We start from the raw sequence: 27250 nt of genomic DNA, 5'->3' as shown, positions 1-27250 counted from the left end.
TGAGGTACAAATAATGCAGGCCCGGGCTAGCACGATGACAATGGAAACAGAAGAGAAGTGTTAGATGCACATTTGGTAATTCAGAAAGGGTATCTGGGTCTTCTTCTAAATATTTTAAGTATCTTCCTCTGTAAACCCAGATGTTTTTATTACTTCCTCTTTTTTTTCACTTTCATTTCTATGAAAAATGTAACTACTCTGCATTAGAACTCATTGTTTAGACTACTAGCAAAGAATGTGTGCCTAAAAATTCCAAAGAGAACCAAGGGCCAAAATGGCTTTAAATCACGCTTTAATTTTTCAGTGCTGATTACCAGCATGATCTGAAACCCAAGTATTTAGAATTATCTTGTATTTAGAATTTAGAATTGCTTGAATGGCAGAACATTTATTTATATGCAAGTTAAAAAGAGAAGCAGGTATTTTATTCTTTTTGAAGCAGTTGTGAATGGGATGACAAACGGAACTAATAAGCAAAACAGAAGCAGACTCATAGATGGAGGGCAGATGACAGCTAGTGGGGGATTTAGAGGGTGGGGGGACTCGTGGGCACGCACAACAATGTGGTGATTGCTTGGGGGAGGTGGGTATAAGGGGACTAAATGGTAATAGAAAAAAATACAATAAAGATTAAATTAAAAAATTATAAAAGAGAAACAAGAAAGATTACATTAAATATCTACCGGAGAGCAAAACTTCTCTGACATGTTAATAATTAAAATTATTAATTATTAATAATTAATAAAGTAGGTGTGTGGTTTATCTTCTAAGCTGGAGCTTCTATAATTTAGATGACGCATAAGAGGTCTTGACTCTCAGAGCTAGATGTAAGCAACATGTTAATGAAAGTTTACACATCTTCTTCCTGTTATGACCATTTTCCCCTTTCAGTCTCATTCTTGGTGCGCTTGTGCTCATTCTCTTCTAGCAAATCCAACTCTGCTCTCAGAGAAGATGTAGTCAATTACACCGTAGTATGAGTTTAGGTCTATGCATTGAGTCTCCAAGGCACATTTGTATTTTGAACCTTTTCCTTAATCCTATATGAAGAAAAGTTTGGTTTCCTACTGAAGACACCTAAACTTTAGGAAAATCCAGAAAATGAGAGAGATTTTTCTAGGTGGTGGGATTATAGTATCCACATCTATTCTGGTAATTTTGGAGCCATTTTTAGAACATTGTAAAGGTTGTATTTAGAGGATGTAAATACTCAACATGATCAGAGAAAGAATTCCTTTTGAATAAAAATTTAAAATTTACAGTGACTGCAGAACAAACAGAAGAGTATTTCCTCTTATCTGGTTTAAGGAACATGCTTTCTCAGTAGAAAGCTTGTCCTCTTGTGTTACAGAGAGGCCATAAATGGTAAGGAAAAGGTCAGTGAATTGATGTAGGGTTTTAATTCTGTGCAATACAGTTCAACAATGTTCCCATGACATTCTTCAGTAATACGCCACTGGAATCATCCTATTTGTTGCACAACGGAATAGTTTGCTTTTAATTCTGGCATGGTTTCACCCTGCTGACACAAGCTGTTGCAACTTAAATTCTTTCAAAAGAAAACACTACCATCACTGTACCACATGTTATGTACTTTCTGAAGATTATCTAATGTTTTATTTATTTTCTTAATAAATCTCTGACTGGATGACATGATTCTTTTTACTTAACATGACAAGTCCCTAAAGTAGTTTCTGACATCATTATAGAATAGATACAGGATTGGTAAGAGCTGTAATTGATTTACTCCCAACTGATGAAGATTGTGTGGAATCAATTCTCTGTTGCAGGACATTTCAGCTATGTTTGATACCAACAATTGTGCAATCATTTGCAACTGTTTTGAGTTTCATGCTGATTTGATGGGAATTACACTTTCTGGGTTTCTGTAATAATTTATCTACTTGTGTTTCTTTCTTGTTGCCTTCACAGGGCATGCCAGTTTTAGGCTAAAGTGATTCGAAGACAGTATCAGTATTAGTATTATCAACCATATGTATCAATTGTGCTATCTTACAATGGTGGATTCTAGGGTTCGTGGGAAAGAGTAAGAGAACCTGGAATCTGCTGAAGCAAACTACCTCTGTATACAGAGTCTTATGTGTCACCTATTCCAAGTGAAAGTCAATAAGGAAATGTGGGGAAACTGAACTCCCTTCTTTTTCAACTCATACATTGAATCATTGGCTCCAGGCAGCAAATTCAGCATGTGCAGAGCATATTCACCTAGTGAGAAAAGAGATTTGTCCTCCATGTTAAAGAGTCACTTGGCTTACTTGATGGAACAAATTTAATTCAATCTAAGATAATTGGGTGTGTGTTTGTCTGTTTCACTATAACTTCTGAGGAAGTAAATTTTTAATAACACACCCCCATTACTATAGATCACTGCTTGTTTCAGGTTGACACTTTGAACCAAAATGCTGGTAGCTATGCCTTCTTAACTGAATATATCTTATACATTTTTGACGTCTTGATAAAACTTGGTTTATGATAGAAATTGCTTACAAGAAAATAAATGACTCATAAACCATCTTAAAAATAGATTTAAGAACAAAACAAGTTTAAAACAGTATATGAGTTATTTATTTTCTTATAAGCAGTTTACCTTCATTAGTCAGTTTAAGACTTGTGTTACTCTGCTTTCAGACATATTTGCTATAAAGAATTATTTCTTGGTTTGAGATAAATACAGCATTCATTTCACTGAGTACTGTCTACATATAAAACTCCTACTTTTAGAGATACTCTTAAAGTTAAATGTAATTCTACTTCTATTTGAAGGGTGTGGAGCATTAAAATTAATCATCAAAATATTTTGTATTTAATTCTAATAAATTATGTATGACTTATAACCATTATTTTATTTCATTCTACAAATCTCAGACAAACAAATCATTTGGCTTTCAATAGCACAATTTTCATTCTCTTTCTTAGAGTCAGAACAGTAAAAATTATTTTTTTTTGTAGTCAAGGCCAAACCAGTGACTTATGGATTAAATTATTAGGTGTCACTAAGAATTTGATAGACTATTTACCTAAATACTCTGATTTGACTAACCAGCAGAATAAAAGTACTTGAAGACTTCACTTACAATACCAATTGGCATCAGTGATTAAACTCATCCTAATTACAGAGATCTTGGTCACAGCTAAGCTATGCCTTTAAAAGAGGTTGAAATTAGTAATGATATAATAGAGAAGTTAAGGGCTATAATATATTGCCATTATCTTTCCATATTTTATTACTGTGGGAAGACATAATAATAAGCAAATTCAAAATGAGACACAATGAACAGGAAAGAGAACTGAGGAACTATTTATCCACACCTCACCAAAGAATTCTTACTTCCATAGTACAATGAAAGTATTCAAAGACTCCATTTAGCAACAGAGGAAGGTATTAAATAGAAATGGCAATTGTGCCTCAATATGTGCCTTAATATCATACATGCTCATAAAATTTAAGCCCTGCATATATAGTCAAACTGAGACATTCTGATTTGCTGCTTCTTTTGAAGACCTCAGTATTGTGATCAGAGCATGGAAAATGATGAAATTCCAGGATGTGACTGCAGATTAAAGAGGGAAGCAGGAGAGAACACATGAGGAAGCTGCGGCTGACACCTACAAATACTCCTCTTTTAACACCGGGAACACTGAGTAAATATTAAATATTAAAAAATTGAAAACACTAATGACATCAACATATTTTTAAAGTCTGATATTTTCTGATGTTTTTGGGGCTAGGCAAAATGACCTTTTATTGCTAACAAATAATCTATTGATCCTATACATCAAGTACACCTAGAATTTTATTGTGGATTTGGATCACAGAGTAATTTGCTTTTCACAAACTGAGGAACAAGATACAGAAAACTGCCATCAAGCTCAACATCTTTGTAAAACAGAAACACATTTATCAGTTCAACCTCAATAAAAATAGCATCCCCTTAACTTTTTTTCATGTCATTCTCCAAATCAGACGAATTCGAAATGGTGCTTGACTTCTCCAACTCCTTATCCTATGCCTTAGCCAAAACATCCACCGGGCCTAGAAGTTGAGGAAATGGGCATAGCAGGAGGAATGAGTAAAGGGATAGAAGTAATTTGAATCATTGTTGTCAAGTGCATGTTGAATATCTGCATCCTATTATCATATTTGCTGAAAGAAGCTTGGTTTAACATCAAGGTGGTTCATGCAGGATTATGCTTCACTTCCTAGATTAACAGGCTGTAGAGGCAATGACAAGGGGACTACCCAGACAACCGAAAGAAATGCTCCCAGGAATTTAACAGCTTGAAGGGAAAAATTCCAGGATGGAAGGACTCCTAGGGGACCATTTGGAGTGACCTGCGAAGTATCTGTTGTGTTTGCCCTTGTGTCTGTGATGGTCACCAATCATGTGTAATATAAGTAAGCTGGTTTTCTTGGCAATATGTGAAAGTGATAAGTTTGTGATACTCTTTTCTATGCTTCAGCTTATTAGAGAAGGTAAGCATCTCAAAGGGGGTAAGAAAACTAACTTAGGAAGGAAATGAAGGGAAAAAAAAACAAATCTAAAGAGGCTAGGGAATCCAAACTATTATTAAGAAAATGGCCAATGAAAAAGACATCAGGAGAGTGACAACTCTGCTCCACAGAAATATCTGGGAGTTTGCAGGCTCCATTCAGCTCACTGTTCCACAATCACCTTGTTCCCATAATCTAAGTTAGAATTGCTATTCCATCAGGAGTTGGAATAAAAGAAGAAAAAGTGGGTACAATGAGCCCCTGCTGGCTTCCTCTGACAGATTTCTGAGGGTTGCTATGGGACCCTTCACACATCCCATCAGCTAGAACATGGTCACATGGCCACACTGATCTGAAGGGAGACTGGGAAATGTAATGTTTATTTTGTCCAGCCAGCTAATAATTCTATTGCTGCAGAAGAAGAGGAGAATGGAAACTGGGGAACAATGAATAGTCTTTGCTCACAAAGTTGGGGAGAAAAATACCTGTGCATAATTTAAGGAAAAAACGAGTAACATAATAAATAACATTGTGTTGTCATAAGCTTGAAGACTTATGGATTACAGATATGACAAAGAGAGAATAGAAAGCCCTGTATGCTTCCTGAGAAAAGGGGCATGATCAAAATGTATAGCCTCAAATGATATAAAGAAAACACAGAGTGCAATGATTAATAGTAGATGGAAAAGAAATACATTGTATTTTAGAGATAAAGGCATCTCTCAAATTTGCCAATGACCAATAAAAAGAATAGCTAACATGTTGGGTCCCTTAATTTTTTAATATACTCACATATCATGTATTTATATTTATTCCCTGTCAATTAACACACAGAATTTGAGGTGACTGAATTGAAACTTAAATAATTGCCATAGTTAAGAATACTAAATAATACACAGAAATGTAAAGATCTAAACTTCAGTGAAAAACTGAAGTGCATGAAAAAAAAATACAAGATGGGATTTACTCACATGAATGAAGTCCTGGGCATTTTGCCACCTCAATATAAGCCACCAGTATGTCACTGCTTCTGAAATATCATATTTTGCTGTGTATAATGCATACATTTTTGCCCAAATTTTTGAGGGAAAAATAAGGATGTGCATCATACATGGGTATAATGATTACATACCATGGGTATAATAATAGATCTAATAATCCCACATATAATGTGCAGAAAAATGTGGGTGCACATAATACATGGCAAAAAATATGGTAGTTAATATTATATTAGGTTGAATCAAGAAATTCAACTCATTCCTTCTCAAGAAACTAACCAGAAGTTTCCAAGATGTTGGGGGATTAATTTAACTAAAGGCATAAAAGAATCTTTTTCAATTTCCATACAGTTTTAAAAAAATCAATTACTATTTTCTAACTTTATCAAATATGAATGCTTGGTGATTAGAGAGATGAGATAAATTTGCTCATGATCTAGTTAACTCATCCTTTCATTATTTAATCAAATCATGATTGTTTTCACTATTATATAAAAAGGTTCATTCATTGTCATATGCTGTTCAATTTATAACCTTAACAAGCACATATTTTATTATATCAAAATTCCAAAATAAGGAAGAGATTAAAGATACTTTTTAAAAAGATGGAAAAACTATATTACTGTGGCTTATGTCTATATTAAGGAATATAATGAACAATATTCTGACTTAGACAATATATATCTATATTGATTTGGTTCTTGTTGAGAAGCTGGTTTTAAGTAAATAATAGAGCTGGGCGGAGAGTCTGGAATCCATGCTGAATGAAGCAAGGTGGGAGAAACAACAGAAGCTTTGCTTGATGATATGCATAGCCAATATCTTCAACTCTTTGAAAGGCTTTTATGTGGAAAAGGTATTGATTTATATATATATATATATATATATATATATATATATATATACATACACACACACACATGCAATCATACACATTTAGTAACACCTAGGATCAGAGACAGCTATAAATGTAATGAGCCACTTCAAATTGGTAATGTTCAATAAATTAGTTTGGGTATGTAGGAGACAGATAAATCAATTCGATAAAACAAGATAACCAATATAAGACAAAAAACAAGCATTGCATCAGTAAAAAGAAAAGAAATGGAATACTTAATAAATAATGTTGAAAAACTAGCTAGCTCTTTTCAGGAATAAAATATCTTTTTAGAATTTCTTCTCACACCATATCCCAAAATTAATTCCAGGTGAATTTAAAATATATGTTTAAAATTAAAATGACAGAAGCTGGAATAAAATCTATTTCAGACAATGAAATGAAAAAAAAGACTTTTAAGCATAAAAGTAATATAATAAATTAGCAAAAAAGATCTATAGGTATGGTTACACAAAGTTAATCATTTTTCAGAGTAGTGCAGGATTAGACAAACAGCAAGGACTAGGGATAGAACAAGAGATAGCAAGTGTGCCGAAAGATGCATAGAAGAAAGTTAGATTTATTAAAAAACTCTTGGATCTGGCGCTTAGGGGCTCATTGATGACTCTGAAAAAAGAAGGCCAATAAAGAGATGAGAAGTTAGAATACAATGGTTAAATTAAGGAAAAGTGAGCTTTACTCTATATGTTAAAGAAATGTGGTGCTACTGAAAAGGAATTGGGGTAGCCTTTTGAAAATATTTCAGCGTAAAGAGCAAGAGCATTTTATTCAACTGGCCCATAGTGAAAGAGCCTAAAGCCTATGAAAACTTCAAGGTCCTACAAATATGTATTAAAACTTTAAAGTTAAGATATTGGCAATTAAATCTGAAAAGAAAATTAAAACATAGAGAAGCAGATATTTAACATGTAATTTATCAATTTTTTTATAACATTTGAAAATAATTTGATAATATTTTTTACTATGTAAGAATTCCTAAGAATGTACAATATTTACATAAAAATTTATAGATAATGGTGAATTCAATGAGTTCCTTTAGGCCAAATAATTTCAAAAGAAACTTTATAGAAAACTTTGAAATAATTATAAAATATTGTATCTAATGAGAAATATGCATGTATTTTAATGTTTGATCTGTGTAGGATGGTCTCAGGAAATAACAGTACTTAGGGTCTATGAAGATCTTAAAACAGTCCTGATTAAGAAAAAAGATTGGCCCTGGCTGGTGTGGCTCAGTGGACTGAGTGCTGGACTATGAACCAAAGGGTTGCCAGTTCAGTTCCCAGTCAGGGCACATACCTGGGTTGCAGGCCAGGTCCCCAGTTGGGGGCATGTGAGAGGCAACCAATCAATGTTTCTCTCACTCTCTTCTTCTCTTTCTCTCTCTCTGAAAATAGGTAAATAAAATCTTCAAAAAAAAGGAAAAAATTGGAAAGTGGATTTCTATAATTAAAAATCAAGGAAGAGAAGGACTGAAGATGTTCAGGAGAGACTAGGAGGAGATAGAAAATGTTCTTTGAGGGTAATTCTTTTGAACTTAAAATAGCAAACACACACAAAATAATAATGAGAGCAATTACATGCAGGATGTGTAAAAAATATAACACTGAGATACAGGATTTTAGTATGTCAAAAATACAGCATATATTTAAAAAAATTCTTTGCTATCCTTGTAAGTCAGTGTGCAAAAATCATAGCTTATTCTTTAATTAAAACCATACTAACATTAAACTCATAACCAAACTGACCAAACATAAATGTTTTACATAGTTTACTATTTACTTACATGATTTAATACAATATGCAACTTGATACTTTTAAATATCATTAAGAAATTCTCCAGACATTTTGGAGCACGTGGAGCATTTACGTATGCATGTGCCATGGAATTTTAATGTATAAGCCCATGTATGTATAGAGATATATAGTCAAAGATATTCAATTCACAAATATAAAGGCACAATATATAGAGTACAACCTACAACGAAAGAGATAAAAAATATAATTAATTTAGAAAAGATTTTTTCAGACTTTTTAGTCTTGAGACTCCTTTATACTCTTAAAAGTTATTGAAGATTTCAGAGATATTTTTTCACATGGGTTATAGACCCATGTGAACATCAACTGGCAGCATTAGCATAGGAAGAAAGCTGGGCTTCCATAGTTCCTGTCATGTTCTCTTCTTATCTACACTGCACATCCAATTAATTTCCCGAAAACACAATTTATATCCTGATATTTTTCAAATTTCAATCCTCCAATGACTCCTCATTGTCTACAAGTAAAAGTTAAAATTCCTTAAATTGAAAATAAAGGCCCTAAACAATCTAGTCCTAACTCCTTTTCTACCTTCTTCTACTACTTAGATATGCTTCCTGTTCCAGACAGCTGTAGTTTCAATCTTTTGAACATGAATGTGGAATCTTTGCTTAAGTGGTCTTACATATACTTTTATCTTTCAATTAGCATGATGTTTCCACCCTATGTTTCCATTTCACCTATTTCAACCTTATCCATCCTTCAAGATCTCATTCAAGCTTTATGTGTTCCTCAAATCCTCCCTTGATTTCCTAAGATAGGCAACACTTTTTCCTTCTGAATTTCTGTTGAAGTGATTTCCATCCTATTCTTCCTAGCAATTGGCATGTATCATTCATTTTCTTTTTCTGTATGAAGAGAAAATTTTAACTGAATTTTGACATATATATTTTATTCATGTCCATATATTTTGATGACATCACAATTAAAGTAATCATATTAGGTGTCTAAAATATTACTGGACCTCAATTATTTTTCCATCCCAATGCAACTGAGATATACCTCACATGTACAAGGGTAGTAGTAGTCTGTATATAGAATATTTGTATTTCTTACACTTCCCAAAGTGTGTTTGCATTATAACCTTACTCGTTATAACTGTCCATATTTCACAAAGGGAAGTCATCAACTTAGTAGGCAGATCTTAATTCATCACTGAAGACATTACAATCAGTAACTGATAACAAACTCCAGATGTACTACATATTTGGGGTAAGAATAAGTAATAAAAAAATGCCAGTATAAACAGTGTCTCTCACACTCAATCATATTAAATTGTTAATTAAAATCTAGACTGTATTTTTGATTAACAGACTGCTTTTAGAACAATATTAGATTTACTGAAAATTGAGTAGATAGTGGTTCCCATTATACCATTCCAAACTCCCCTCCCAGTTCCTCTATTAACATCTTGCATTATTCTAGTAAATATGTTAAAACTAATGAGCCTATTATGGTACATATTATAAACTCAAATCCATAGTTTACACTAAAGTTTACACTTTGCTTTATATAGTTCTATGTGTTTAAACAAGCGCATAAATAACATCATGTATCCATTATTACAGTATCATACAGAATAGTTTCACTGCCTTAAAAATCCTATTCTTTAGATTTTCATCCCTTCTCACCTTTCCCCAAACCCCTGGCAACTACTGATCTTTTTACTGTTTGTATAGCTTAACCCTCTCCAGAATGTCATACAGTTGGAATCACACAGTATATAGCCTTCCAGACTGATTTCTTCTTTTAGCAATAGACATTTAAGGTTTCTCCATGTCTTTTTGTGGCTGGATGGTTCTTTTCCTTTTATTGCTGAAAAACATTCCAAAGTATGATTTACCATTCTCTGTTTATCCATTCATATATTGCAGAACATTCATTTGCTTCCAGTTTTGGCAATTATAAATAAAACTCTGCTGTAAACCTTCATGTTCAGGTTTTTGTGTGGACATGGTTTTCAAATCAATTGGGTAAATACCTAAAAGCAGGATTGCTGGATTGTATAATAAGAGTATGTTTAGTGTTACCTAAGAAACTGTTAATCTCTTTCAAAGTGGCTGTACTATGTGCATTTCCACTAACAATAAATGAGAGTCCCAGTTGCTCTACATCCTTTTTTGCATACAGTGTTGTCAGTTTTTAAGATTTTAGTCATTCCAAAAGTTGTGCAGTACTATCTCATTGTTTTAATTTGCAATCCTGTAATGACATATTATGTTGAGCAGATTTTCATACTTTTATTTGCTGTTGTATATCTTTCATGGGGCATCGGTTCAGATATTTTTGCCCACTTTTTAACTGGGCTTCTTGTTTTCTTATTGTTCAGTTTTAAGAGTTTTTGTTTGGGATAAACTGGCTGTATTTTTTAGTGTACTTGAATGGAATAATAAATGGAATTTATAGCCTTAAATGTAATATAAGTATATAATGGTTACGATTTCCAACTCAACAATCCAGGCTTGACAGAAAATCACAGACAGCATTTAACATTACAATTTTTTTTTTCTTGTAACTGGGATGGGGGAAGGTGACTTCCGTGTGATGAGATATGAATTTTTTTTTCTGCTATCAATTCATGAAAAGACGTGGAGGAACCCTAAATGCACATGACTAAGAGAAGCCATTCTGAAAAGGCTACATACTGTATGATTCCAACTATATAACATTCTGGAAAAAGCAAAACTATGGAGACAGCAAAAAGATCAGTGGTTGCCAGGGGTTGAGAGTAAGGGAGGGGGATGAAAAGGCAGAGCATGGAAGACTTTTAGGTCAATAAAATTACTCTGTATGATATAGTGACGACAGATACATGTCCGAACCAATAGAATGCATACCACCAAGAGTAAACCATAATGTAAATGATGGACTTTGGGTGATAATGATGTTTCAATGTAGATTCATTAACGGTAACAAACCGCCTTGGTGAGGAATGTTGATAATAAGGGAAGCTATGCACGTGTTATGGCAGGGGGTATGTGGGAAATCTCTGTACCTTCCCCTCAATTTTGTTGTGAATCTAAAACTGGCCCCCAAAATAAATTATTAATAAAATAAAAAAATTTAAATTAGAAACATTAAAACGCTTTAGAATCATAAATCCTGTTGGTAATAAGAACAAAGATTTAGCATTAATTTTTGAAATAAATTAGGAGAGCACCTTAAATTCTGAAAATAGATGTAGGATAATTCTTTAAAAAGTAATAGCAAGGTATACCAAGGTTCTTCACTTCTCATTGCAAGTGTGAATCAGGTTTAAATAATAAAGAAGCAAAATCGTTTAGGTAAACTCATGAATGATTTTAACTGAAACTAATCACAGAAAAATTAGGGAAGCCAATTTGGGCATTTTCCCTAGTTAGTACTAGTGACATACTGAGTAATGAATTGATGCTATGATTGACAATATTGCTAACAAAAGTATTTTTAACAAAGCTAAAAGCCAATTTACTTGGCATGCTGCCTCATTTTTTAATGTTCTACTGTGTGAGACAATCTCTTTCTTTTATTTATTTTTTGAACTCTATCATTATGCTATCACGGTCATGAACAATTTGATGCACCAAGGCAATATGCCTTTCATCTTTGGAAACAAATTTATTATGTTATTTATACACATAATCTTCTCTTAAATATAAATCCAGACCAACAAAAAAGACAAACTCTAATATTTGTCTTCTATAAAGCAAAGATATACAGTAGACAAAAAGACATGTGCAATTAACTTATTTGGTTGAATAGCTAACTTAATATTAGCACACTATATATTTTCATATTATATTTTCTGAACAACTGCCTGGCTTATGGTTTGGAGGGCAGGATACCACAAGCTTACTTAGTTAATTCTATAGATCTTTGTGGATCTGTAGGAACATCACTTCTCTATTCAGCACTTGAACAAAGATTGGTCACTTTAGTTTCTTCATTCTGGGGTTTTCTGGAATAAAAAAGGGCATAGCACAAGAGGAAAACAGACTAGAAAGTCAAGGTTGAGAGGTGAATCAATTAAGTAGTATTGATTCTGCCAACACTACTTAATGCTCTTCCAGGGATTCCACTTTTAAGTCTGTTGATTTCTTAGATATTTTTTTTAAATGCATCAAACAATAAAGAACATTCTTGAATCAGGAACCTTAGCATTTTCACATCTACTATAATGCCAGTTAAGGGTAGAATCTTTAAACCTTTAGATCGAACCTTTTCATATTCTTATTTGCCATCGGTGTACCTACTTTGATAAGATATTGGTTCAGATATTTTGCTCCCAATTGAACTGGGTTGTTAAAAATTTAAAGTATTTTTTTTTTGGATAGCATTAACCCCAATATGTGGAGGGATACGATTGACCATGTTCATCACTTATTAAGTGTCAGAGGGCAACAAAAATAACATGAACAATGGACAGGCAGGGGATAGAGACAAAAAGGGTTTGGAAGCGGGACAATATGAATACATTGTCATGACTGGACCTGAAAGGGGATATGCCTACATATCATAATTAACAATAACTCTATCAACAGTAATATTGTCTGAACAGCTGGCCTATTAAAGACAAGTCAGCAAACATTACAGATTCCATTCCCTAAGTACAACTGAGTATAAAAGATATCATAAGCCTATTCATCAGTACTCTTCTTTCTATCTGAGAAAAAACATAGTATTGAATAAAGGGAGAAAAAGCAGGAGTAAATGGACTTAAGATAAAGAAAATAGTGACTTCACATAATTTTACAGTGGTAAGAGCTTTAGGAACCAACTATTCCATATGTCTATAAATAGATATATTTACTCAATTTTGAAGGTATTGCAAATATGAGTATGTTAAATCTGTGAATTTCTGCAGTATTATTCATTATATTAGAACAAATTTAACCTAATTGGGTTCCATGGCATAGCAAGTTATTTCCCGTTGATATTCCTTTAATGAACACAAAGAGATAGATACGAGGTACAGTGCTCCAAGAGCATGGGGTTTGTCTCTATATCTACCTAGCACAGAGCTGGCTCTCCGTGAAGATTTGCTAAATGCTGCAAATTTGTATCCTAAAATTACAGTATAGTACTATACATCTGACAATGCTTCACGAACACTTAAAAAGATTAAGAAATATTAATATTTCTGGCATCTTCTTCATAGACCCTTATTCTAGATGATTACAGAATGCTCATTTAGAGCCCAGACAAGGGCCAAGTGCAGGAGACTGGAAAGGAGCACATGTATAAGACAGATGACAAATATTAGCTGGGCTACAACAATCTCAATGAAGGAGGGAGCAATTTTATTCTCCAAACAGGAAAACTGAAGCAAAAAGAATAAGTACGAGGATGAAGTAAAGGCACGGAGTAAAATATCTGATTTTCCTTTAATTAAATGAATATTTTAGAAAACAGCTTTTGGAGTCTCAATTTGTACAACTAATTTTCACTTGGAATTTTCTTTGTATTGTGTGAGGCACAGGCAAGAGAATGTCTCTTGTTTGAATCATGTTGAAAGTATAATTAACAGCAATTACATAAAAAGATTCACTAAACTTTTAATTCCCAAATCGATTTAAAAAATTTCTTGAGGTTTTACTGTATTTAGTATGCTATTAAAAATAGCACATAAGGAAAAGATATATAATAAAAAATAAGAGGTTAGCATTCTTGTGGTAACTATATGTTTTGTAAAACATTTCAAAAAAGATTAAACAAATAGAAAGTTATAAATTTATAAAATAAAGTGAGTATAATTCATAATTTGTTTTTTTAATCTTTTCATGTATCAAAAAACTATTAATTTTTTTAAAGGCCAGGCTCTGTTTACCATCATTTATAATTGCTTTACTGGATTTTTATTCAATTTCAGTATATTCAAGAGATACTCTGTTAGCAATAATTTTTAAGATAAAGTTTAAGTAGAAAAGTGAAGATGTTAGCTTATTATAAACTTTCATAGTATTTTGTAATGGTTAAGAGACAGACCATCTGGGTTCAAATTCCACTTATGCCACTTAACCAGCTGACAGAATCTGGGCAATTTACTAAATTTCTCTAGGCCTGAGTTCTTGATCTGTAAATTGGGGATAACAAGAGTGCATGCCTCCATAGTCTTGGAGATAAGTAGGTGTGTTAACACATAAGTACTGGAACAATTCTTAGCATCAGGTATGAATTCATTAAACCTTAGCTATTATTGTTATTGTTATTATTCTTGTAAATTAGAAATGTAACTCTAGAGAAGAAAAAGCTAAGTTCAAATACGTAACTATTTCTTTCAATCCAGATATATTTTTCTAAGAAATAAAAAAATCAATAGTTTGCACATATTTAATAAGAACTAGTAATCTGATGTTTGTGTGTTTGAGTTAAAGGGGGCTCAGGCTAACTGAATATTGACATTAATAATCTTAATTTCCAAATAAAACAGAAATAAAGACAAATGGCCATTCTTGCATAATCTGCGAAGCTGACTGAATAATTGACATATCTTTCTGTGATTCCTTGCAGACATCATGGAAATCAGGACAGTGGAGGTTGGAATTGTGGCGATCAAAGGGGTGGAAAGTGAATATTTTCTTGCAATGAACAAGGAAGGGAAACTCTATGCAAAGGTATTAATAATTGATAGCTTATCCTTAATTTTTCAAAGTCATTTTTTACCAAGAACGTCTTGCCTTTCTGAAAAGTAAAAATGGAATTAATTTCTCTCTAACCATATAATTTAATGATTTCATTACAGTACTTTATATTCAGGCATTAAGAAAAATGTTTTCTGTGTGACTGGACAAGTTGCTTATCTCCCTGGACTTTGGTTTCTTAATTTGTAAATTGAGTTAAACTAACTAGCTTCTCAGGATTCTTCCAGCTCTAACATTCCATGTACATTTTAGATACTTAAAATCTAAAATTTCCATCTATCCGTATTAAGGCTCTTTTTGTTAAAGTTTACCCAATTTGCACATTGCTGACATAAAAATTCTTGGGAAAAAATCCAGAAGTTTGTTTATCAACATCAATCTCAAAATCATGGGCTTTGAACTGCAAGCATTCCCATTGTTCCCGCTTTATCACAATGTGAAATATGTAACAGTTCATCCCACAGTAAAAATTGGCCTTCCTTTGTATTCCCACAGCCCAGCACAATACCTGGCACAAGCTAATTACATAAAAATATAGATTTTAACTGAATGAATGAATGAATGAATAGTTGGATAGATGAACAAATAAATTAACTTTTTATTTTCCATCCTTATTGCAGGCAGTGTAGCAGTGAAAGAAGTGAGGTTGTGAAATATGTCTTTCAGCTGAGGGAGGCAGAGGCTGTGCTAATTCCATCCAAGTCTCAGTGGTTAGGGATTGAGTGACTTAGGCATAGTAACATGAGAGCTGCTAATTAAGGGGAAATAGCTCCTAATATTAAAGAACAGTAGCAACTGACTGCCAAAAGCCACATGTTTGAAAATCTGTTGCATAACTGTGTATCATTTTATCTTTTTAAAAAATTTAAGATGTCATTTTTTGCAAATATGTGAAATGATATCTAATTAACTGCATTACGCCCACCTCATATATGTTTTAGTTCTACCAAATATTATTGCTTACTCTTTGTTTAGTTGAGTCCCTCTAAAAATCATTTGGATAATGCTGTTTGTTTGTTGTTTTAACAGAAAGAATGCAATGAAGATTGCAACTTCAAAGAATTAATTCTGGAAAACCATTACAACACATATGCATCAGCTAAATGGACACACAGTGGAGGAGAAATGTTTGTTGCCTTAAATCAAAAGGGGGTTCCTGTAAGAGGGAAAAAAACGAAGAAAGAACAAAAAACAGCTCACTTTCTTCCTATGGCAATAACCTAATCATATATGGTATATAAGAAACCAGTTCCAGCAGGGAGATTTCTTTAAGTGGACTGTTTTCTTTTCTTTCCTTTTTTCTTTTCTCTTTTCTTTTTTTTAAGTAACCAAGAAAGGCTGGAAAACTACTGAAAAACTGATCAAGCTGGACTTGCGCATTTATGTTTATTTTAAGAGACTGCATTAAAGAAAGATTTGAAAAATAAACACAAAAATCAGATTTAGTAACTAAAAGTTGTAAAAAGTTGTAAAACTGGTTGTACAATCATGATGTTAGTAATAGTAATGTTTTTTCTTAAATTAATTTACCCTTAAGAGTATGTTAGATTTGATTATCTGATAATGATTATTTAAATATTCCTATCTGCTTATTAAATGGCTGCTATAATAATAATAATGCAGATGATGTTATATAAGATATGTCAGACCTAAAGGCTGCTGGAATGATTTGTCAGATAATCAAGCCAACGCTAACTATGGAAGATGAGCAGTATTTGAAATACTTTCTAATAAAAATTCATAATTCACTCAAACTCTGATCAGAAAAGAGGGACTAGTCTCTCAAAAATTCTATTATGGAATTAAATAAAATAGGTAGTTTTATAAAAGAATACGATTAGGACATTTTCGTGGTTATTAACAGGAACAAAATTCCTAATGCTGCTCAAATTGAAAGGGTATTGCTATAAGGATGTTTTCAAAAATCTTGTGTATAAAATAGCAATAATGATGATAATACTGTACTTCATCTCACTTGCCACAAAATAACATTTTATAATCCCTAAAAGTTAAAAGTCAAGTAATATAATCTATCTTTTGTATAATTCATATTCAGGAATATGGCTTTTAATAATGTTTTTCCCACAAATAATCATGCTTTTTTTCGGTGGTTACAGCATTAAACTCTATTTTAAGTTGTATATGAACTTTATTGTTTTGTTAAGTTTATGTTATTTATAAAAAACAACCTTAATAAGCTGTATCTGTTTCATATGCTTTTAATTCTAAAGCAATAACAAACCAGCCTGGCTCAGCTGCAAGCTCCGCCCCTCCTCGTGACCCGCGCTGAGTCCAGTACACAGCACTTGGGCCAGCAAATCCTGGATGACAGACAAAAACGACAGCCTGCAGCAATTCTTACAATAGATGTCTCGCAGGGAACAATGCAAAAATGTGAAATATGTTTTGCCTCATTCTCTTGTCAATTAAAATTGAATCATGGAAGCTAAAATAACCTACGGAATTTAAAGTTAGACTCTGTTTGAATTTATCAGTCATACCATATTTTAAAAACATGCATATTTAAAGTTAGTATAATTTTTCTAATCTCTAGACACCTTGATATTCAGAGTATGGCAGCATTAAAAGTTGTTTCCCTGTTCGATGCCAAGAGCACAGCGCCCAAAATAGGGTCTTGAAGTCCTGAATGTCTAAAAGGCTACAGATAATGTGCTTGTCAGAAAAATAAATTTCCACTCATAACTCTTCTATTGGCAGATATTGGTAGCATTTTATGTATTCATTAATAGGAAGTCAACCTTTATACAAATTATACTATTGGGATGCTCACCACGGAGGTTTTAAATTCAAAATATTTGTCATTCAATAGCCTTTGTTTTATATAAATATTATCTGGTAATGCATTTATAGGTGAGTTACATGAAATGGCTAAATTAACAGAAACAACGGATTCAATTGATTTTTCTTGAGGCTCTCCTATATGACCAGGCTGCAAGAAGCTGGAAAGAGCTGCCTTTTCTCAGACATACTCTGGGGAGACACCATGATGATAGTTTTAACTGTTACCTAACTCAACGGCCTTACTAGCCTCAGTGCCTAGATCAGGCTTCTGTGAATGGAGTCTTGTGAACGTCTGAGGGCAGAGAGGACCTATGTTTTCCAAATTTATTTCCTAAGTACCTAGCAGAATGTCTGTCCATAATCAATTTTTATATAAACTGATTCAGTGTTTGAATATCAAAGAAAATTGAGGAGATTAATTTTACTTCATTTTAAAAAGTCAGGGTGAAACATGATTATATGGAAATTTAAGCAGAAATAGCATATATACATACAAGATACAAGTTTGTTACAACCTAATATTCTTTGACTATGAAGTTAGGATCAAGTTACACAGCAATGCTGAATTAAACAAACCAATATTTAGCAGTAATTCTAATCTGGTAGTGTCTCTAGAAACACTTTTAATTCTTTGTTCCCCCTTTTTACATTTATCATGCAAATTTTAGAAAATCTGCACTAGTTACATATGCTTAGAATTCTAGAATCTTAAAACTGCAAGGGGGATAAGTACCTCCTACTCATCTGCAGACCAGGTAATTAAGATTGTGGTACATCCAAAGTCATATAGCTGGGTAGGCAGCAATTTGTCACAAGAGTCTAGGACACTTAGCATGTGCTTCCTACTCTTAGACTATTAGGATTACTAGCTGGTGATCACATTTAAAAAATTCTATTGAGATATGACCTTTATATTTTGCATACAAACATGACATGTCTTGGCAATTCACATATACAATTGATTAGTTTATACTGTGATGATCTTGCTCAAAAGAATGAAAGAAATGATGCAATTTCCAGTCCTAATTCCTATTCAACTCTGACATGTACCTCTTTATTTGCAAATACAGAGCACACTGCAAAATATCCATATAAACAGAGTAACTTTCTCTTAAAATGGTATTTGAAAGAGAATATTGTTAAATACGTAGGTTTCTAATAATTAGGAAGGAGAAAACTAAAAGACTATAAATTGTTAACAATACAAATAATAAAGGAAATTCTTTTTTTAAAAATCCTCATCTCAGGAAATGCTTATTGATTTTAGAGAGAGGGGAAGGGAGGGTGAGAGAAGGAGAGGAACACTGATGTGAGAGAAGCATCAGTCGGTGACCTCTCCCATGCGCCCTGACTGGGGACCGATCCTGCAAGGTCGGTATGTGTCCTGACTAGGACTGAACCCATGATCTGTTCGGTTTGTGGGACAGTGCTCCAACCAACTGAGCCATGCCTGCCAGGGCAAGAATTTACTTTCAGTGCAATTAGTGAACTAAAATATTTTCACATAAAAAAATCCATAATATAAATTATCAGCCTTTGAGTTGGCTACAAATTCAACTTGATAAAAGAGTAGAGACGCTGGAGATAAAGTCTTAGTTTCCACTTCTAGAGTTGCACTTTTGGTTCCCCATAGTGACAAAGAACACAGAGATGGACTATGGGATCCACAGGATTAAAAGCAACTCCATACTGACAAATACCCTACATCAGTGCCTCTCACAATTTTCTACTGAAATGCCAATAATAGAGGTAGAGAATGAGAATCTAAGGTCACCCATCAAAGACACAATTTAAAAAAAATATCCTCTCTTAAAACACATGTAATTTTTGCATTGTATTCCATAATACATTTGTGTTTGTTTTAATATGAAATTGACATCAGTGAATAAAAGTGATGCATCAGAAAGATGTACAAGGTTTATCACGCAGCTTCATTTATACCTCTACCCTAGTGCCATATACTTGGGCATGAATAAGACACAAGAGGTCCTGCATCCTCTCATAGTCCAATTTATACACAGATGACACATGGCTAAAAAAACTCTGTTATCTGAAGTTTCTAAGAACAAGAGTGATATTAAAAATATGTAACTACCAGCATGAGTGGTTAATGGTCAATCAGAATATCAGGTCTGTCCAGAAGGTACCCAGCCATGTGCTATGAAAAATAGAGACATTTATTGAAGAAGATACAAGATATAAGAAACATTGTGTAGGACAGTGATGCCTCAGTCCCCTTCAAAGTAGGCACCTTGGGACCTCACGCAGTTCCCCCAATCGCCATCAGCTGCCCCGTTGTACTTTCCTGAATCTCACCGACAGTCTGAAATCTCTTCCCTTTCAAAGGTGATTTTAATTTTGGGAAAAACCCAAAGTCACAGGATGCCTAATCTGGGCTGTAGGGGGCTGAGTCACCTGGGTGATTTGATGTTTTGTTAAAAACTCTGTGCGAGATGTGATGCATGAACGGGTGTGTTGTCATGATGAAGCGGCTAATCACCAGTTGCCCATTGCTGAGGCCTCCTGAATCATCCAAATAGCTTCTGTGGAGGAATGTTCAAGCTTAATGCAAAATCTGATGCAGATTCATTTCTGTATTTGCTCATTTTGAATGGTAAGGCCACACAGTATGCATGGTCTCTCAATGGCATCTACCACTGCCACTGACTAGTACAGAGAAGTCATCATTCTTCACGCAAGCACATTCCAGTCCACCCTCCTTGGCCACTAGGTTACATCAATGTTGTGCAAATAGTTCTTGTTATATTAACAATGGCTGGACTTTTTCTGGGCAGGCCTCATATATCACTGATTTATCAGAATAGATGCAGGCCATTGTGACTAACTTGTGGATACCAGATGGTTATCAGCCTTAATCATTTCCATGATTACCACAGAACACAGTTTTTAGAGAATATTTAACTGGTTTCTGTGGTTAGTGTATCTTAATATGAAATAGTTCATTAAAACTTAATGTCTATTTCAGCATTGTTGTCAGGCTGCTCTATTTTTACTTCTATATTTATTCAACAAAACAGCTGTTTTCAATGAAGGTGATGTTCCTTTAGGCTCACATATGCTCCCACTTATCCTCTTACTTTGAATGGTTTGTCAAGAAAATTTATTATTTTTGAGTTGAGGAGATTTGACAGGAAGCTAGAAATAATAAAGTCCTAGTTTCTTGCCAACAATACCTGTATTTACTCTCACCTGAGAAAATGGCTTATATATTTTTTTACTTTCTGATTAATGTGTGGTTTCAGTTTCTAAATCCTCATTATTAAATTTATAAGGAGCTATACAAGTTTATATTCTAATAATTAAAATGTGAGCTGAATAATAACATTTACCTTGAAGATGGCAGACCTTTTTCTTGATCAATCCAGCCATATTTTAGTGATCTATTGTTGTATAACACATTGTTTTAAAAAAGTTAGTGGCTTAAAGAGCAAATATTTGTTATACTATAGTTTATGTGCTCAGGAACCTGGGCATGTTTTCACTAGGTGTCTCTAGTTAGAATCTTTTTTTAAAAAAAATATTTTATTTATTTACTCTTTTTTAGAGAGAAGGGAAGGGAGGGAGATAGGGAGAGAAACATCAATTGGTTGCCACTTGTACACCCCCAAACGGGGACCTGGCCTGCAACCCAGGCATGTGCCCTGACTGGGAATCGAACCAGTAACTCTTTGGTTCACAGGCCAGTGCTCAACTCACTGGGTCACACTAGCCAGGGCTCTGGCTAGAATCTTTTATAAGGCTGAAATCGAGGTGTTGGCCAGGACTGCAGACATCTATTATTATCTCAATGCTCAGGTCAGAGAGCGGTCCTTACATCCTCACTGACTGCTGGCTCGAGACATCACTTCCTCACCACATGGGCCTCTCCATCACATAATTTAAAGCATAGCAATTTGTTTCCCACAGAACAAGGAATCAGAGAGAATGAGAGAATATGCCCAAAAGGGAAGTCACTTTATTTTTATAATCTAATCTTGAAAGTAATGTTCTATCACTTCTGCTATACTCAAGGGTAGGGAATTATACATGGGCATAATTACTAGAAAGCAGGGATCACTGGAGGCCATTTTAAGTCATAAACTGGATGACTTTCAGGCCACTGCCGCTCATGGGATTCCTTACTGTCTAACAGGAGTAATTCATGGCTTTCAATGGTGAGCTGTTCCGCAAAGAACTAGGTATATTCTATGTGATAACATTTGATCTTTCCTTGGGGGATACTATATGGTCCGTTCTCTGAGAAAGATTGGAACCACAGCTCTGAACTGCCTATTATATTGAATTGCGTCTCCTTAGAGTCCTAATGTAGCTGTAAAACTAACAACATTGCTTTGCCTTCACACGAAGGAAATGACCCTGCTTTCAAGGTCAACCTGAAGATAATCCTCCCCTCCACTCCCCACCTCAAGATCTTAGATGCCAACTGAAATTCCTCAAATCATAGAGGGTGTGGATGGTGAAAGCAATCAATCACAAGGTGCCCAAGAACATCTGAGGATAAGAAAATCCCCAAAGACCTGAAAAACAATTGATTTTATTGCTAGATGTATACTGGAATTACCTGGGATTTAAAAAAATAATAATGATTTCTAGGCTTTTCCCCAGGCCAGTTGCATCAAGGCATCTGGGATGGGGGAAGGCAATGGTATTTCTAAAACTTCCCAGGAAATTCTAATGTGCCTATGCATTTGAGAGCCATTAGCTACATGGGGCAGGGCGTGGGTAATCTCTTTAGGAACTATACCTGGTTCTTCATCTTTGTTTCTTCCTTAAACACCCTGGTAAGACTTATGGTCCTTCCTACCTAATTTCATACTTTCTAATGTGATTCTAAAGTCTTCAGTGCTTTTTGGATCCCTAGTTTTCCTAGATGCCTCCATATTTTTGCTATTCATGACTGAGGCCAAAAGGAAATGCAAACACTAGAAAGAGTGCATTGGAACAATCACGGAGTATAAAGTGCACAAAGTCCCCTCTCCCCTACACACACCCCACAGTTAATTCTCAAACAGAGCAGCTAGTTTGATTCTGTTAAATTATATTTCAGATATGCAATTCTTGTTTTTAAAACTGCAACTGTTTTCCATGTTACTCAGAAGAGAAGCCAAAGTTGGCTTCTGGCTTATGGAGTGGTGATAAACAAAGTTAAGTGATTAAAAACTTAAATGTTAAATTAGATATGGGAAGACAACAGGAAAAGAGTAATAAAAATATAGAGTTACATACTTAGATTGCTTGGTAGATATCGAAATCTCAGTTTGTTTTAAAGAAATTCAAACTGGACATTGTAGATACTATTTAATGGGCATTGTAATTATTAGAATCCTACTCAGAGGAAAGGCCATAACCTTGTATCAGAAATTAACAAATGCATGTATGTAATGTTTGAAATAACATTTTTAAGGCATGTGTATATCAATTTAATGATTCTCCAATTTAATAAAATTTTTCTATTAATCAACAAATTAATAAATCTGCTAGACTAGATGAGAGAGATTCTACTTTACTCTTTAATAAACTGCTCTCCTATGGTTGGTTATTTTGGTCATTTCAAATTTTTCACTAACATAAACATAAACATTTTTGTGCATGCTTATTTATATGTCTGATTATTTTCTTAAGATGGTTATAAGAAATAGAAATATTAGATCAAAAATTCCTTTAAAAATGCAACTGGAGCCGTGGCTAGTGTGACTCAGTGGATTGAGTGCTGGCCTGAGAACCAAAGGGTCTCCAGTTCAATTCCCAGCCAGGGCACATGCTTGGGTTGCGGGCCAGGTCCCCAGTGGCGAGAGGCAACCACACATCAATGTTTCTCTCCCTCTCTTTTGCTTTCTCTCCCCCTCTCTCTGAAAATAAATAAATAAAATCTTTAAAAAATGGAATTTTAAAAACTGATTTTCAGAAAACTTTTCAAATATATTTTAACCAACAGTACATTGGAATGGATAAATATTCTTGCTAATATTTATACTCAAAATTTGGTCAGCTTTTATCCTTGTCTGTACTTCTCTTTGACTATCTAGTATCACCAAAACTCAGCTAGCACCTTGTTTCTCAGCACCTCAGATGCATCTTTCCTGGCCCTTCTACAATCTTATCACCTCATTAGAGTTTAGCAATTGCTCCCTAATCATTTCTCTGTCTCAAGTTTCTTCTTATCTCAGGTGCTACCTAATTTCTCGATCTTCCTCAAATGTGACTTTGATTGTGTCAGTTGCTACTTGAAGAACCCATGTTGGGGCCTTACATCCTACTGGATTTAAATTCCTTTAAATAGCATCCAAAGATGTCAAACAACTGGCTCTACCTTCCTGTCCAGCTGTCTCACTGCTCAACACGAACTGTAAGGTTCCTTAGTCCATTATGCTTATCTCATCACCAGGCCATATGTTTTTACGAAGGAAGGACCTTATCTGTTTTGCTCACTTGCATATCCCAAAGTACCTTTAACAGTGTCTGATACAAAGTAAGAATTCAGTAAATATTCAGTGAATAAATGGATAAACCAATTCCAATTCAGTAACAGAATAATGAGCATACCTCACTGCAAAACATTATGTCTATATTTAAGCACAATACTAATGTAGTTGCTAATGTTTTGTTCAAACTAATGGCTCTCTCAGAAGTATTATAATTTTTGTTATCCACTTCTCATGACATTTCCATGTCACCTAATAGCGTATATTAATGCATTTATAATACAATAAAAACATTGCTTTTTTTATGCTATCCAGCCCCTCTGACCACTGCTACCAATCAACGACCAGCATATCTGGGATGGGGGTTAGCAAGTCACCCTATGGAGGAACATGAAAAATTATCTTGAAAGCTAAATTAGTAATCAGAAAGATGCTTGGTAAGCATGATGTCAAAGTAAAGAGAAGTAAAATGGTTTTAAAAGATATGTTATCCAAATTATTATGAGACCAGATTCACAATGATCAAAATCTGGATAGTTCTGTAAAAACACTGCCAGTTTCTGTTTCTTTGGGCTACCTCTATCACATGCCACATGTTGTCTGCTCCACTTGTGTTCATATAGTTTTTCTCTACACAGTATAAAGTACAACCAATAACAATAAAATAATACAACTTTTAAATTACTACCACATTGGGAATTTATATATCTGGCTGTCTTATTAGTGTCTTGGGAGTTTCCTCACTCTTTAGCCATGCAAATTTCTTGGTTTTCTTTCAATGATGCTTAATGAAAAGCACAATGTTGAGATTTTACTGGCTTAATTTTCAGAGAGCTACCTTATTTTCAAGTTTTAAGGTTTACTTTTTAATTGTCTCTAAGCATGGGTGACAGTGAAGTGATAGGAAATGACAGAGGTGAAAATTAAAGTTTAACTAGCTCATCCATCTAGCTAATACTTTATTTCTGGAACATGTCATTTGCTAAATATCAACTTGTACTTGTGTATGAGTAACCGCTATCTTTCTTTTTTATTTTTATCTCCACACAGCACCGTGTGCAGTAATTTGCACATAGGTACTTAAAAGCTACATGTTAACTGATTGTAAGAATTTTAAAATTTGCTTGTGGTTTAAACTATAGTTTATAAAAAACATCATGGAGTCTGTTAATATTTTAACCTTAAAGTCCAGACAAAAAGGAAAAATTTGGTTTCAAAATTATGGGAGAGGTATAAAAACATTTTTAAAAAGATCTTCAACTGAGTTTAAAAAGTTATATGGTGTTGTACCATAATAAGAGAAATGAGCATTAGAACTAGTCTTGTAAAAAATCAAACAGCACACTGGGTCAGGGGAGTTGGCTTGTAAATCCTGAGTCACTCCAGATATTTACATTCTGTGACTGCTTACATCCCAGTCCTAAACAGGGAGGTAGGCCATTTTGTTTGGAAGGCAAATTTTAACTATCTGCTGTCTGTTTACTTCATTAAAAACAAAAACCGAAAGCCCAGAAATAAGCCCAGGTCTATATGGGCATCTAATATTTGACAAAGGGGGCAGAAGCATAAAATGGAGCAATAACAGCCTCTTCAACAAATGGTATTGGGAGAGCTGGACGGCTACGTGCAAAAAATTAAAATTGGATCATCAGCTGACACCATACACAAAAATAAACTCAAGATGGATAAAAGACTTAAATATAAGTCGCAACACCATAAAAGTCCTAGAGGAGAATATTGGCAGGAAACTCTCAGATATCCCATGCAGCAATTTTTTCACTGATATGTCTCCTGAAGCAAGGGACATAAAGAAAAGAATAAACAAGTGGGACCTCATCAAAATAAGAAGCTTCTGCACGGCTAAAGAAAACATCAGCAAAATGAAAAGGGAGCCAACCGTATAGGAAAATATATTCACTAATGATACATCAGACAGAGGTTTGATCTCCAAGATATATAAAGAACTCACTCGACTCCACTCCAAGATGACAAACGATCCAATCAAAAAATGGGCAAAGGACCTGGGAAGACGCTTTTCCAAGGAGGAGATACAGAGGGCCCAGAGATATTTGAAAGGATGCTCAGCATCACTAGCCATCAGAGAAATGCAGATCAAAACCACCATGAGGTACCACCTCACACTGGTCAGAATGGCCATCACTGCCCACTAACACAAAAACTCAGAGCCTAAGTGTCCATCAGTAGATGAGTGGAAAAAATAACTATGGGACATTTATACAAAGGAATAATACTTGGCTGCTAAAAAAGAAGAAAGTTTTACCCTTTGTGACAGTATGAATGGACCTGGAGAACATTATATTAAGTGAAATAAGCCAGTCAGAGAAAGAAAAATGCCATATGATTTCATTCATATGTGGAATCTAATAAACAAACTGAACTAACAAGCAAAATAGAGACAGACTCAGAGATGGAGAACAGATGACAGCTGGGGGAGAGGGGGGAGGTTCGGGGTGGAGGGGTTGAACAAAAGGGGAACAGGACTCATGGACATGGACAACAGCGTGGTGCTTGCGGGGTGAGGGGTATCAGGGGTCTAAATGGTAACAGAAAAGTATAATAAAAAAATGAAAAAATAAGTAGGCTAATGTTCTAGAGAAATATAAAAGGCTCAAAGCTCAAATAAACACAGATTTGAGCAGACTTCTACCTTAAACAAATTTCCTAGGAGTCACAATATAAGCAGAAGTTTACAGAAAAAGTTACTTTACAGAGAAAAACCTTATTAAGCCTGTTTAAAATGGTATAACTGCCCTTTTAGTTCCCCTACCAAAAACAATGTGCGCAAGCACACTTGCGCTTCTCCAGTGGAGGCTCAGTTTCTTTAAGAGGATTAGAAATTCCACTGCTTTGCTGTCTCTGTACTTCTGGACCACCTTGGCCTCAGAAGGTGGGTTTTCTAATTCTCAGAACCATTGCTCACTATTTCTAGAGTACTCCATATACAAAACTGGGAAGCAAGTGAGTTTTCTCCCCAGTCTTCTGCTCCCTTTTTGGCACTTCTACTAACATCTTTCCTCCTTCCTTCTCACCCATTAAAATTTGATCTCAGGAAAGAATAAAAAAATTCACATTAGTCATGAGTGAAGAAATGAGGCTATGGTAATTCTCTTAAGTTACAACTCATCCTATCATGAAAA

General features: G+C 34.3%; 2 protein-coding genes across 2 annotated transcripts in view; one reads left to right on the top strand and one right to left on the bottom strand.

The window, feature by feature from the left end:
• The window catches only part of FGF7 (fibroblast growth factor 7), a 65863-nt gene extending 49539 nt beyond the window's left edge, over nt 1–16324 (top strand). The window contains exons 3-4 of the mRNA XM_054565444.1: nt 14717–14820; nt 15877–16324. Of these exons, the coding sequence (XP_054421419.1) occupies nt 14717–14820; nt 15877–16071 (299 nt within the window). The 3' untranslated portion in view covers nt 16072–16324. The remainder of the gene's footprint in view (nt 1–14716; nt 14821–15876) is intronic.
• Nucleotides 1–27250, bottom strand: part of FAM227B (family with sequence similarity 227 member B) — a 214313-nt gene that overhangs the window by 126474 nt on the left and 60589 nt on the right. The window lies entirely within an intron of this gene.

Source organism: Pteronotus mesoamericanus, unplaced genomic scaffold (genome assembly GCF_021234165.1).
Source record: "Pteronotus mesoamericanus isolate MK-2021 breed Mesoamerican mustached bat unplaced genomic scaffold, CSHL_Meso_final contig_164, whole genome shotgun sequence".
Taxonomy (NCBI): domain Eukaryota; kingdom Metazoa; phylum Chordata; class Mammalia; order Chiroptera; family Mormoopidae; genus Pteronotus; species Pteronotus mesoamericanus.
The sequence above is the reverse complement of the archived record's forward strand: the minus strand, read 5'-3'. Positions and strand labels throughout refer to the sequence as shown.